The sequence below is a fragment of the Rhineura floridana genome, chromosome 7, assembly GCF_030035675.1.
Source record: "Rhineura floridana isolate rRhiFlo1 chromosome 7, rRhiFlo1.hap2, whole genome shotgun sequence".
In the NCBI taxonomy this organism is placed as follows: domain Eukaryota; kingdom Metazoa; phylum Chordata; class Lepidosauria; order Squamata; family Rhineuridae; genus Rhineura; species Rhineura floridana.
In genome coordinates this window covers 93192509-93208096 of record NC_084486.1, presented here as the reverse complement: position 1 = coordinate 93208096, position 15588 = coordinate 93192509, and the positions used below count along the sequence as shown (strand labels likewise).

General features: G+C 40.3%; 1 protein-coding gene across 2 annotated transcripts in view; it reads right to left on the bottom strand.

Moving 5' to 3' along the window:
- VPS8 (VPS8 subunit of CORVET complex) overlaps window positions 1-15588 on the bottom strand; it is a 154033-nt gene that overhangs the window by 39708 nt on the left and 98737 nt on the right. For both annotated transcript variants that reach the window (XM_061636517.1, XM_061636518.1), the window contains exons 36-41: window positions 15113-15254; window positions 13581-13670; window positions 10942-10984; window positions 8867-8970; window positions 7810-7891; window positions 5925-6007 (exon numbers count right to left, since the gene is read on the bottom strand). In XM_061636517.1, the coding sequence (XP_061492501.1) occupies window positions 5925-6007; window positions 7810-7891; window positions 8867-8970; window positions 10942-10984; window positions 13581-13670; window positions 15113-15254 (544 nt within the window). The remainder of the gene's footprint in view (window positions 1-5924; window positions 6008-7809; window positions 7892-8866; window positions 8971-10941; window positions 10985-13580; window positions 13671-15112; window positions 15255-15588) is intronic.

Sequence of the window (15588 nt, the reverse complement as noted above, 5' to 3'; positions counted from 1 at the left end):
CTTCTAAGGGAACCTGCCCTAATTCTTTAGAGGGTTTTCCTGTACTTCCATGCAACTGCTACAATGGAGAACAGAAATTCCCTGCTGAATTCCCTGATTCTGTAAGAATTCTTTTCTAAACAATTTTTGGTTTAGTCATGCATGAGATCTAATTAAAGCAGGACAGCATACAGCCTCAGGAGAAGCAGGATTTTTATAATTTATTATTTTATAGTAATCTTATCTAAGATTTTTTATAGCCCTCTGCTTTCATTTTTGAAATTTGCAGCTATTGTAGAAAAACACATACCCAGGGATGTCATTGAAATATATTCGAAAAGCTCGAAAGAAAGGAAGGAAGGAAGGAAGGAAGGAAGGAAGGAAGGAAGGAAGGAAGGAAGGAAGGAAGGAAGGAAGGAAGCTCACCTTTATTATTATTTTATTGGCACATTCAGGGGAGGGGGAAGGCACTGATTTAAATGTAAAGTTGACACTTGAGCTTTTTAATATAACAGAAAAAAGTGTTGTAAGAACCAAAGAATGGAAATCAAATATTCAGAAATGACTTTTTTTTCTTCAACTGTGAGAGCAATTAGAGCCCATTAAAAGGCTAGTTATCTTTCAGAGATTGAGATAGATATTCTCTTCTATACATGCTTTAGGAAGGAAATTAGCTCTATCTAGTAACAGAATAAGTGAATGGACTAATCCAGAAAACTCACATACATGGCAGTCATTCCTTATAATTAATGATCTAAAGGAGCCTATGCTACAGCCTGTAGCAATTCAGGGATGGAGTGATAAAAATTAAAAGTGGTAGTACAAAGTACCAACTGTTGCATAAAACACTCTTTCTTGCTTATCTTCCCACACCTACAATATAGCGCTACAGTGCTAAGCTATATGTAGCAGACGCTGCTGTCTAGACAGGCTCTGAACAGGGGTGACTAAAAGGAACATAAATGATCATGAGCTACAAATGCAGCTACAAAATTCCAAAATGGCTTTAAGTTACCCACATGCTTATTTGGAAAGCCTCTACATCAGCCTTGTCCAACCTTTGGGTTCCCAGATGTTGCTAGACTGCAACTCCCATCAGCCCCAGCCAGCATGGCCAATGGTCAGGAATTATGGGAACTGCAGTCCAGCAACATCTGTGGCCCAAAGGTTGGACAAGGCTGATCTACATTATGCCATGTATGTTCCTATTTGCCAAACGCAACAAACCAGTTCTCAGCTCTACCTTTTTTTTTAGCCTTCAACCTAAGCTTTTGGCTATAAGGAGGTAGTAGCATATACCAATGATACATCCACACAAAGACAGTGGTGTCTCTTGGGGTCACATTCTGTTTTCTGTAAGTATTTTTTATTCTAGCATATATAATTTAAAAGCAGCAGCATAAAAAATACACCACACTGAGACACCATATAAATTATGGAGAATAACCGGGAAGTCTGGACCCTTAGCACAGCATGTATATGATCCTTGACATACAGCAAGCTATTTTTATCTGTCAGAGAGCCAGTTACTCTTTTCTGAGGCACATTTCAATAGTGTGCGCATGTCAAGGAAGCCAAAGACTCGACAGAAAGAAAACAGAAGACTACTAAGGGGTAGAGTGGCGGTGGTGGAGATGAAGGCAGCTTTGCTCCAACCATCTCATATTAATCCAGGCTGATAGAACGATCACGCAGCCTGAGGGTCACATTCCCCATGTGTGCAACCTTCTGGGGCCATGCGCTATTGGTGGAAACATAGTATAAGGCAGATTCCTATGTTCTTAAGTCAGACCATTAGTCCTTCTAGGTCAATACTGCAGACAGTGACTCTCCAGGGTTTTAGGCAGGGGACATTCCCAGCCCAACCTGGAGATGTTAGGGATTGAACCTGAGCGCTTCTGCGTGCAAGGCAGATGCTCTACCATTCCCCTCTGGCAGGGCTAGAGGCAAACTGGACAGAACAACAAATGCAAATCTTGCTTTTGTACAGAGGGCAAATCTCTGCACATACCCTCACACACTCTTTTCTATCGTCCTGCTAGGCAATCAAGCAGCATTATGTTTCAGCCAGGCAAAAACACTTGAAGGTGCAAAGCATGGCTGGCGAGGAGGTGTGACTTGGAAGAGTCCCAAGGACTACATACTGAGGCTTGGAGGGCTGCATTGGGCCCCTCGATCTGAGTGTCTCCATCCCTGGGCTACTGAGTGAGTGATGTACTTTAAAAAAAGGCAATTCACCTAAAGGCCTGTTGGTGACACAAATTTAATTTCAGTACCTGATATTTCACTGACACAATCAGATTAATTTAAAATCAAAACATGGCAGAGCTGATATTGTTTTAGTAGTTCATGTATATATATGAGAGAGAATGGATACATAAAGAAGAAGCAGGTGGACCCCGTAAGAAGGAAATAACTCAGTTTCCAGCTCCACCTGAGCACTGACAGCAGCATGTGATCATTCCGTTCCTCACCTCTCCAAAATTATTCACCATTTCACAGAATATCACCAGGATCAAACTTCACTTGGATAATCCCATCTTTATCTGTTCAGTTGCCCCACTTTTGTGTTTAACTTATCCAGGTTCCTTGGAAAGCTGCAAGGGTAACACTTTGTCCTCAGTTGAATACACAAGGCCCTTTACGGGCCAATGCAGATCTCATGCCTTTTGATGATTCACTTAACTAATTTACATTTCTATTTATTTAGGCTGATAGATGCTCCTAAAACCAAAATGTAAGCATCCACCTCTAATTCTATTCTTGAAGATTCCAAAAATAGGTTTTTGTTCTGATGTCATTAATCACCACTCCAGAAATGAAGACTTTCAGTTGAACTGGGGGTTCCTATGTGCTGCATCTGGTACTATCTGGCAAACAGCTGAAGACATCAGATTGTGTGTGTGTGAGACATAATAATTCCCAGAAGTTGGCCAAAGTCTGACAGGAGGCCAAGGCAGAACTTGAGGAAGCAGATTTCTTCTCAATGGAGAATTAACTTTGCTAGTTTTTAAAAATCTGTTACAGTTCACCAGGAATTAATGAGCTTGAATTTCTTTTAAAAACCCTGTCTGGCTGATCTCCTGCTTGGTCTTGAAGTGAAACAGGAAGATGACTGGAACGCAGCTAGAGGAAGACTACTGAAAACTTCAATTGAACATGTTAGAGCTCATTTTTTAGCCAACTCTGTGACAGAGCTAAGCAGCCATTTCCCCCCATCATCACTACATCCTCTCAGTGTCATCAAGGTGGCTTTTGAGTGAATTGAAGCTTTCTGCAGTTTGATCTCGGGGGAGATCTGGTGGGACCCTTGGAAAGATCCTGCAATATGTGTGCATAAAATCATTCACATCCATCATGACTTGGACTCCACAGTTAATGCAGTATCATTAGTGGAGGCATGCAAAGCACCGTCTGGTCCATTTTTATTGGATTACTTTAACTTGTTGATGCTTCAGGATAGGACAAGTTATATGGCTACATCCACAATCAGAGGCAGTATGCTTCTGAATACCAGCTGCTGGAAACCCCAGGAGGAGACGTTGTGCTGAGATACTGCTTGTGGCCTTCCCACAGGTATATGGTTGGCCACTGTGAGAACAGGAAGCTGGACTAGATGGGGTGTTGGCCTGACACAGCAGGACCTTCTAATATCATTATGTCCATCTGTCCACTTGTATCCTTGACCCTTGCCCTGCTCCTGAAGAAACCCAGCATGCCCCCTAAAGACGTGAACAATTATAGACCAGTGGCAAATATGCTCGGGCTACCAAGAGAAGATACATTGGAACTGAAATATATGCAATATGAATTTCAGCTTTTATACTGCTTATTCCCCAAGATTTGCCCAAAGTTCATTTCCAGCACATATAGAATGCTAATTATCACATTAAATGGTATTCTGTGCTTAAATGTCCTCATGTGCAACTTTGACTTTCCCACAGCCACATGGAAATAAAGAATCTTAAATTTTCTTGCTTCTGGAACGTGACACACAGTGAGGAACCAGAATATATCTGATTTTAGAACATTCATGAGGGATTATGGCTTTGTGAAAGATTTAATGTTTTACCTTTCATCTGTTTACCCACTTAATGGGGTAATAGTTCTCTTAATATCTCCAGAATTCCTTTCACATTGCCCAAAATATTTATCTCATTTTCCTTTTGAATTAACGTTACTAAATCCTCTGATAAGACAGATTTAGAGTTCAAATCTAAAATTAATCTTGTTTCAGTTGTGTAAATATAAAGTCAATGCAACAAGAAATCGTAGCCCAGGTGTGTCTGCAGAAAACAGCACTGTAATATTGCTACAGCATTTGAATTACGCCTGTTAAAAGCAAGAACTAAAAAGGGTTCTTGTCTTTCCTAAAAAACGGGATATTATAAAACATATTTTTAAGCAAACTGTAAGTTTATTAGTTCCGTTTGTTGGAATGCTGTTTGTTTGCATAAGATAAACAGATCTTCTACCTGTAACACATGCGTTCCCTGCACACAAAATTATATTCATTTCAGAACATGTAGCTCAGCCTTCCCCAACCTGGCACCCTCCAGAGGTTGTTGGACTATAACTTCCATTATTCCTAAACATCAGTCATCTTAGCTGGGGCTGTTGGAAGTTGTAGTCCAAATTATCTGAAAGGCGCTGGTTGGGGAATGCTTATATAGACGATATGCTGTGTCAGTCCAACATTTGCTAAATGGATCTGATGTATTCCGCAAGCACCAGAAGTAATTATTTCCATCAGCATCTGACAGTACCAACAGAAAGTGAGGCCCCAACCAATTGTGCTGCACATATGCAGTGTGACACATGCTGTCTCAAGCATTAAAACAAATATAAGTTCAAAGAAATATTCTACAAAGAAAAATGGACACAATAATTAAGCAGATTTATTAGGTGGTCTGAACCAGTAACTAATGAGATCATTCTCCTGTAACTGATTGATACCAGGGACTTTTATCCACATGCACACCCTGTAACTGAAACTAACAAAAAGCTTGTTCAGTCAGATTCTTCAGGCTTTTCTTCTACACCTATGCTGTAGAAGGCATGTTATCTACTCTGCAAATTACAATCGAAAGCTAGACACTTTAGTATAGAAAGTAGTGTTTGAAGTCCAAAATAAAACTAAAATTAAAAATCATTGAACTAGAAACCATGGTTGGGAGAGCAGAAGAGAACAGTTTATACATTTACACTTTCCCTTTAGAAACAGAAAACAAATTGGTAACCATGATTAGGGTGGGGAGAAAAACAATTATAATTTAAATGAAATAAATGCAGTGTCCCCCCAAGTAATATCTCTCAAAAGTACAGGATGAATGGAAGACAGCAACTTGACAAAAACATTATCAATCTAGACATGAGATTTCCTTTTGTAAATCATACACAGAGAAACTGTACTACACCTCAATGCTATCATGTGCCAAATACAAGATAGGTCTAAAGACCATTCTTTGATACATACCAGTAAGGTTCTGTTTTAAGGCAGGCGATGAGTAAGGCACATAATCTGACCAAGAAACTGTTTTTTAAGGTGTATCCCCAGCAGGGAGCACTGACTTAGTAAAACGCTTTCCAGTAAAAGGATAGCAAAAAAACATGGCTTTCGCAAAACTAAATATGGGGAAGAGAAAGCCATTTAAAGCTAGGCTTGGTTGGATTAAGAGCTAACAAATGAATTGGTTCTTACAGTTTATAAAATGCAAACAGAACATATTTATATGGGTTATGTTTATTTATATATATATTTATTGATTTTCCAAAAGAAAAAAATCACAAAATATAGTATACAAAACAATGAAATAAGATGAATTTATGTATATTAACAATGCATATAAGGTGACTGAGTAATACCACATATATGTAGTTTCATATACAAGGCAGTTCAGTTAAAGTACATTGAATTAGCACATTATCTTTTCTCTACAGCTCACCTGTAGAATTTTCTGCAAGATCAGTGGCAGGGCAATGAATGCTGCCATGTTGTTTAGCACTTGCATAGTCAAGTTCTTCAAAACTGGAACAAATACATCAGAATCATAACCAAAGTGAACAAATGCTATTCCAGTTAATTTTTTTAGTCAAACATCTAATAGAAGTGGTTTCTCTGTGCGTGTGGATGGTTAACTGAGACAATTCTGTCTGCTTCTGTGTTGGAATTGCTTTTTAATATGCTTTTAAACCTTTTTTAAAAAACAATGTTTTTAACCTTTTTAAAAAAAATGTCTTCAAAGCTTTTAAAAAATGTCTTAAAGTTGTTTAATATATTTTAATGTCTGTTTTTATGATGTTTTAAAGTTTTAAAGAGAGCCAGTGTGGCGTAGTGGTTAGAGTGTTGGACTATGACCTGGGAGACCAGGGTTCGAATCCCCACACAGCCAAGAAGCTCACTGGGTGACCCTGGGCCAGTCACTGCCTCTCAACCTCAGAGGAAGGCAATGGTAAACCACCTCTGAATACCGCTTATCATGAAAACCTTATTCATAGGGTCGCCATAAGTAGGAATCGACTTGAAGGCAGTCCATTTTCAAAGTGTTTTTAGTGCTTTTGTTTGCTGCCCTGGGCTCCTGCTGGGAGGAAGGGCAGGATATAAATCAAATAATAAATAAATAAAATAAATAAATAATTCTCTACTGGAATTATTTTATTTGTGATGAATTTCTGCACTCTTAACCAAAAACCCTCTAATTCAGAGGTATGTCTCAGAAACCTCCCAGTGTTAAAATTACCTCCATAGAAAGAAGGGTGATTCAGCATCTATGTTTGAAAGCAAAGGAAAATAGAGCTTCTGAAACTTTAATGCTGAAAAATGTTTCCCATGTGATGCCCCACACATCATTCTATGTTCAAATTCACGATTTTACTATAGGAATGAAAAACAGGGAAAGATATTCCATGCGATATCATCAGTTTCCGAGTACAGCAATGGCAGCTGATACACAAATGCCTTCGTGACATGGCAGCTGATACACAAATGCCTTCGTGACATAACAGCTGTGCACTGGAAGAGATACACCACCAGGGATGGATGTATCTGCCAGCTTTGCCCCACCCTCCAGTCCTACGAGTCTTCACAGCAGAGCTTCTGCCAGAAAAACTGTGAGGGAACTTTCTGGCCTTGTGCAACTATTTCATTTATTTATTTATTAAACTTATATCCCACCCTTTCTCCAAGAAGGAGCCCAGGGTAGCAAGGAAAAATACTAAAAGCGGTTTAAAACATCTTAAAAACAAAAGACTTTAAAACATTAAAACATAACATCTTTAAAAATGACTTTGAAAGCATCTTAAAAAGCAATTCCAGCACAGACGCAGACTGGAATATGATGTTTACTTAAAAGGCTTGCTGAAAGAGGAAGGTGTTCAAAGATAACAGAGATTGCGCATGTCTAATATTTAAGGGGTGAAAATTCCAAAGTGTCGGTGCCACAACTCAGTATAAAAGTTTTTTGGGGGGACGGGTTGCTAGGCATTAGTGCAATCAGCTTTGGGGCTACTTTTGAAAATACAGGATTTTTTTACTGGCTTACTGGTAAGTTTTATGCTCACATTTATATATATTTTAAATGAACTGTCTATTGAATTGTTGGGTGTTCCGTGTAGCAATATTATATTTTTTATTATGCTTTATGATTATTTTATTATTATTGCATTTAGACTTTTTGTGAGCAGCTTTGAGCACAAACGTATGCGGAAAATACAATATAAACCGACTAACTTACAACTCAGTAAAAAAGCTACTCATATTCTCACTCTCAATTATTTGGCTTCAAATACCAACATTTGAAATACATATTGTGATGGATATTTGGTACTTACAATCAGAGTAGTAGCACAGCACAGTAGGACTAGACAACTTTTGGGGGGACATAATTGCTTCTAAGAGTGGAAACCACAGTGCCTAGAAAAGAAAAAAATGGAATCCCATGAATGCCAGTTCATACATCTGAAACGGGCAACAGTTTGGCCTGAGTGCCAACACTACCATTAGGCAGAGTAAGGCAACTGCATCAGGAGGCAGATGCTGGGGGGGGGGCAGCACTTGCAGCCCCATGGTTGTTGCTCCTATTCCTCCCAATCATTGCCCACTATTGGAGGACAAAGTTATACATGCCACACAGCCTGTCCTGGGGCCTAAGCTAACTTAATGCCTCAAGTGTTGTGGAGGATGTTATTCCATTGTTAGTGTTGTGAGAAAAGATTCAGCTCTCAGTGAAGTCAGCTACTGTATGTGGAATAGGTAGGGGCCACCATCTTGCCCTTTGCATGACAAAGCAAAATGTAATAGACTGGTCCTGTTTGACCTCCAATCTCACTGAAGTATTAATTAGTGTTATCTGGGCTTCATACAGGATACACCTAGATCAGAGATGGGGAAATCTGTGGCCTTCCAGTGGTTGTTAGACTGCAACTCCCTTCATCCCTGACCATTAGCCATGGTGGCAGGGGCTGATAGGAGTTTGAGCAGCATTTGGGGGACCACTGGTTTCCCCTCCATGACCAATTAGATGTTATGGTAAATATATGGTTGTTGCTGAAAACAGTTGCTGTGCAAGTAGCCTCTTTCCCCCTCTATAGTGACTAGTACCACTTCTCTTCAGTCATGATGTTCTGTGTTCCCTCATCATTGGCTGCCAATGGGAGGGGAGGCCAGGGAAACTTGGCACCTTACAATATCACGACACAAAATGATTCCCCGCGCACATGTGTGTGTGTGTGTGTGTGTGTGTGTGTGTGTGAGAGAGAGAGAGAGAGAGAGAGAGAGTGTATAAACTAGACACATGCTTTTGGCAGCAGCCTCACATTTACCATACCGTAACAGAAGATGGGCTTAATGGAAACACAAACAAGAGGACTTCCTTCCTAGGCTTCTTACCTCTCGCTGCTGTTGATTTAACTTGTGTGAATTCCTTTGGCAAAGTGCAATTGTTTTTGCTAAGCTGTCTTCAATATCCTTTAATGAAGGAAGTTCTCCTGAATCTAGATTTAAGGAAGAAACAGCAATTAGATACTAATCTGGCAGTTAAGCTAAAGGCGGCTAAAATCAATGTGGAGGAGAATCATCACATAACTTGATTAACATTTAGTTTGTTCTATAAACCTCACCACCAAGTCACCAAAGGCTTGTCCACAGAAGAGTTTCCCATGGTCCAATTTGATATTTTAGAGGGGAAATGCAAGAAAAAGAAGAAGACACCAGACTGTTTTAAATTTTTCCCCTATACAGGTCACATCACCTATGCTGCTATTCTTTGGTGGTGATCTGCAGCTATTATGCCACACAGACTACTTGAGCTCACAGTGATTAGATCTGCATAACAGCTTGCTTTAAGCTGTATTTTTATATTATTATTAGTCAATAAAATGAATACAATTATTTAACTCAGTACAAAATATTAACTAAGGGAGTCTTTGTTGTTGTTACAAGAGAATTAAGAGTGATAGTCTTACATCTCTGAATTATTCAGCCCACCACAATATCCACAATATGTTTTGCAAACCTTATTTGGGTTAGAGAGATCACAGAATAAACTCTATTACCCATTGTTCCATATTTGTTAATATGATAGGAGGTGCTCCTGTGTTACTCTGAATATTTGTTCTGAGCTGATTTGAAGAAATACAAAGAAAACACCCAACTGGCTCAGACCCTTTATAAATGTTCACCTTAAAGTCACTAAATTCATTTATGATAGCATTCTGCCAAGTTACTACACAGCAAAGACTGTGAACTGACTACATTTGCTTTTCTGACAAATTCAATCTTGTTTTTCTCATCCACCCTTTGTAAGCAACAAAATTCCTCATAAAAATACATTTTCATTATTTTCAAACATTTGTTTGATAGCCCATTTTTTCTTTGCTTGGTTGAGATGGATACTACATGGAAATTATGCACATAAGCCTGATTCAGTCAACTCTTCTCCCTCACACTTTTTGTTTTTTGAAGGATAAGCATCATGCAAATCAGGTTTCCATATGGAGTGCCTGCCTCACACACACTACATTGTGTGTATGGTGAAGGGGCGCAAACCTATTCCTCTGCTAGATGAAGAGAATTGCTGTAACTGTAAGCCTATGTATCAGGTTTAGAACGTTAAGCGACTGCAACTTCCCAAAGTGAGATTGAGAGGATAGTATAAAACTCAAAAACTAGAACTATGTTAATAGCTAGCATAAGATGTTTGCAGTAGAGAAGCTTGAGAAGTAACAATTTATTCTCTGTACAGGTCTAGATCAGTCTTTCCTTTGAAATTAAATCCTGAGAGTGTCTCCAAATCAGCAATTTATTTCCCCATGATATTTATTTGTGATGTTTCCAACCCCTTCACCAAATGGTCCCAGTGTGGCAGTTGTCTCCTATTGATGTATGCATGATAAAGAAGCATAGTCCTGATCTCAGCTTTTGTCAATGTACTCTACTTTCATGATTTTTCCTCACCGTAAAATGTATGCCTGTACACTGCAATAGCTGAGCAGATAGGATTGCTAGGCCCATGCAGCTGAATCCACCATTACAACTGGGGGGCGGGGGGGGATGAAAATGATGGTGGAACAAGTTCAGCTAAGTAGAACAAATAAAGCAGTGTGGACTGATCCAGCAGCAGCAGTTGTGGACCCTACCAGGGCATTTGGCCAAGTATGCTATGTGCTGGTGCCAGGTCTGATGTGGTGCATTCGCACAAATTCAGCATTTCTTAGTAAAAAAACACATGTTAAAAATCTAAGCCTACTAATCTATAGATATGAAGATTAGTAACAAAGAAGTGAAAGGCAAAGTGCAATAAAAATTAACTTTGACAAGGGGACCTGGTCTAGACTTGCTCTGATGGAACAATACAAAGGTAATCAAATCTTTACTATTCTCAAATAGTTTTGAGTTTTATTCTCTCTTCAAAAATCATACTCCCTGTCTCCCAAACAAGAGGAAAACTCAGTTTTAAAACTTACGTCCATCTTCACATGTAAATGTCAGCAACTTGCTTTGTAGCCACTGGAGAAAAACACAGTCAGTTAAACTCACAAAGGCTTTAAAAAAAGATTTACTATCAGTTATTCTGCACCCCTCTACCTCACTAAAGTTTCCCTGACTTCTGTTGCCATTTCTACAGAGTGGATAACATGGGGGTGCAGCAGAAACAAATAAAGGAGCCCCTTCTCTGCCTTCACCTGGGGCCATCAGCATTATCTCTTTGTCAATGGCAATCACGCTCCCTTCAATTTGGCATGAAAAAGTGACATGAGAGCTGTACTTAATTAATCTCATTTTTCCTGATGTCCTCTTATTACTGAATCACTACCTTGATATTGGTCTTAAGTGGTAACCCAGTGGGTAGCTGAAGGCTGAAAAGCAGCTGCTTCATCCAGTTATACTACACCCTACATCAGCCTTCGCCTGCCTGGCACCCTCCAGAAGTTTTGGATCACAGCTTCATTGAGCTCCAGCCAGCAGTCGAGTGAAGGATGTTGTTGAACTACAACTCCCATAACCTCTGACCATCAGCTATGCTGAGTGAGGCTGATGAGAATGGGAGTCCAAAATCAACTGGAGGGCCCCTGGTTTCCCAAGCCCATTTTAGAAGTTTGTACAACACGGTATTCCTAGTTCTGTAAACTGCCCAAAAGTCCAGCCTGCACACAGAACTGCAAGATATCAGAAACATTTCTGTTTTCCTATGAACTTCGTTTTAGCATTTTGCCCAAACATTAGTTTAAAGGTGTAAGGTTTAAAGGTGTAAGGTTGTAAACCACCCAGAGAGCTTCGACTACGGGGCGGTATAGAAATCAGGGCTGTGGAGTCGGAGTCGTGGAGTTGGAAGCAATTCTGGGTGGAGTCAGAGTCAGAGTCAGCAGAAATGTACCGACTCCGACTTCAAAATAAATTTTGATTGACAAATTTTTTAAAATATAAATTCAAAATGTCAAAGAAGCTTCCCATGAAGTCAGCTGTAGTTGAGCATTTCACCATAACTCAAGATGGAAAACATTTTGTGTGTCAGTGTATGACACAGGACCCAGATGAAGACAAATGCTGTGATGCCAAGATCAGCGCATACTGAGGCAGCGATAAAAATGCTCCTATGAGAGCTTCCAATTTAAAAAGACATTTACAGCGCTTTCCAGGGCTGTGGACTCGGAAGCAATTTTGGGTGGAGTCGGAGTCGGACAGTAGAAAAACAGAGGAGTCAGAGTAGGAGTCAAAGGTTTGGCGTACCGACTCCACAGCCCTGATAGAAATGCAATCAATCAATCAATCAATCAAGGTGGCTTTTTTCAAACAAGCCCTGGTTAGCATTAACCACAGTTCGTGGTTCAGACAAGAAGACCACATGACGTGTTTAACATGACATGGTTAAGCAAGAAGGAAGTAAAAGTTTTTGAAGTCCCCTTTACAGCTGCACTGAAACAGGAGAAAGGAGGGGTCACACAAGCCCAGGTCTTGCAGCAGCTCATCCTTCCTGTGCTAAGCTATACTTTTGAATGATGTCCAAAAGCATGTAGTTGAACATGCAATAACATTGCATGGCAATGTTTCTCTATCCCTGTTCCTCAGTGTTGGCTGCTACAAGCTGTTGAGAAAACACTCAATGATATCAGGTCACAAAGGAAATTGAGTTTCCGGGCCCGGTTCAAGGTGCTGGTTTTAACCTATAAAGCCTTATACGGCGCGGGACCACAATACCTGATGGAACGCCTCTCCCGATATGAACCTACCCGTACGCTACACTCAGCATCGAAGGCCCTCCTCCGGGTGCCTACTCAGAGGGAGGCTCGGAGGGTGGTGACAAGAAAGAGGGCCTTTTCAGTGGCGGCCCCTGAATTATGGAATAGTCTTCCTGACGAGGTATGCCTGGCGCTGACATTACTATCTTTTCGGCGCCAGGTTAAAACTTTCCTCTTTTCCCAGGCATTTTAGTATGTGTAAAAATGTTTATGTTTTAAATTTAAATTTTAAGCTTTTAAAAAACCTGTTTTAAATATGTATTTCATTGTATTTTATGCTGATTGTTGTGAACCGCCCAGGGAGCTTCGGCTATGGGCGGTATATAAATTTAATGAAATGAAATGAAATGAGTTATGTGTTACAAGGCTGGAAGGCAGAACTTGACAAAGCATTGCCATTTGGGGTGGCAGATTCCTGATAATATGTAGTTCTAACATTAGGAATGGCGATCCTATGGCTAGATAGGGCTTGTGGGGCCTCCCCAGCCCGCCAGCAGCATTCCCTACTCACCCCATTCCCACACAGACTCTAAAAAAGCCTTCTCTTCTGGCATGAGAAGCATTTTCAGGGGGTTAGAGAGAACGGTTAATCCTCCCTTCTAAAGGTTCTGTTCCAAATTTAAAGCTATGATCAGACACAATATTTTCCATCATAAAAAAGATAGCCTAGAAGATTTAAGTGACTCCATATGAGAAAAAGTATTGCAAAATGCCTTCCAAGAGTAAGCTGGAATAAACATGCCAGGAATCCACTCATTTCCAGTCGACAATATTACCATAATCCTGAACGTAAAGTATTTAGCTACAAGTCTCGCTAGTAGAAAGCAACTGCTCTATTTCATAGTGAAGTTGCTAGTCAACTATACCTCAAGCATAACTAAGAAGGCACCATGAATATCTCCTTTCTTCTCAAGTAGATGGGAAGAAGCTTCATGGAGTTGGTATTTCTGCGTGATCTGAATAAAAATGACAAACATTGTTTTAGTTATGCTCTCTGTGTTTAGAAGGGAGGGAGGGTTTGGGCACTTCAGAACAGGCTTTGGGTTACAACCTCATGACCCTCATGTTGCCATGCTATGAATATCTTAGTGAAGATATTCCCAAACTGTGGTCCGTGAGCTTCTCTCAGGTAGTCTGCAACATGTTCACATTAAGTATCTATATTGATTTTTAATTATATTTTTATTGCTTCTTTTGTTTCTTATAATGTATTTTATTGTGTTACAATTTGAATTCTATAGAATGCAAATGTAATAAAATACAATATAAGGGGGGAAAGCGTGTTGCATACAGCACCTAGCACAGTGCATTACAATTAGGAACCACTGTCCTGGTGTAACTGTTCATTCAGAGGTCCCCATATCTTCTTTTGCCTGCGGAAAGGGGAGCATGATGGGGGAGGGAGAAGATGCTTAAACTGGAAGATTTTGGGGAGAAAAATGGCCAGAATGGAAAGGGCTAACCACACAATCTCCACTTGCCCTCTCTCCCCATCTCTTTTTTGTTTTTTTAAAGTTCAGGGGAAAGTTGCACAACACTTTTTGTAATGTACTTTGGCTCTAAGAATTTCCAGTGCCTTTCCCATCTTAACAGAGAATTCTAGTTTCAACCAACATATTATAAAGCCTTAGCAGCTGCAGTCTTCTGAATTGTGATATATGAAAATAAAATTGCCATAACAATCTAATAGAAAAGACTCCGCCTATGGAAAAAATAATGGGGTCACATCCCAAACAGAAGAAGCTCTTGCTAAACCATTTGGAAGCTAAGCTAGGGAACCACTTATAAACTTTGGTTTAGGTACAGTGTGAACACACACACACACATATAGCATACTGGGCATCTATCAAGGCATGCAGAAGTTAGACTGACTTTCACTTGTCCCATGTAGAAGCTTCCCACTTAAAACACTTGGATTTAAGAACTTGTCCAGATTAAACAGTTGGACATAAGAGACAATAGGTTCACCCCCTTTCATACGATCAATGCATGAGTGCATGTGCTTAAAAGGAACCTTTGGGTCCCATCTCTGAGGTTACACAGCAGATGCCCAGCATTAGATGTGGGCATCTGAGCTGGGGCTGTCTACACAAGCAGACTACCCTGGGAACTAGAACTCCAATCACTTGGATTTCAGCTCCCATAAAAGTCTACACATGTAGATTTTCCTACCTGTGACGTCCACACCAAATACTTGGAAATTGGAAATGGGTCTTGGGAAAGCTTCAGGGGTGCAGGTGGGACTAGTGAGGCAGCCCTGCTACCCCTTTTATCACATAATGCCTCTACATAATACACATTATGCAGGAAGGGTTCTGGCTGAATTGAGTGGAAACAGCCCTTACAGGACTGATGTTCTCCTTCAGTTCCACCCTATTTCCAAGCTTTCCTGCTTTACCTGAATTGTCTCTTCAAGCCTGTATGACTCCAGGAATTGCAAAGTCTCCAAAACCTGGTCAGGATTATACTGACACAGCAACTGAATAAACTGTTCAGTAATAGAGGGAGAAAGCTGAAGCAAGTCTTGATTGATACCTTCCCTGAAACAACAAACGGCACAAAATATTTGGGATCTGACTCATTTTAGACAAACACAGAAGACTATATAGAGTAAGCAACAAAGCGGCGACTGAGCTAGCAGTGCTGTATGTGGTGGGGCAGAGCCACCCTTCTGACACTAGCATTGCAGTTGCTTACCTGGATAGGGCTAGGGCAGCAGCAAAGTCAGGGCTGCAAAAGTGCACCAATGGGACCATCGCTGATCTGGTGTTCCCACTGGTGCCCTACACAGCCACAGCCCGTCCAAGTAAGCAGCAGCAACGCTGGTATCGGGAAGGTGTCTCCGCCCTACCATATGTGCCGCTGCTGAACTGG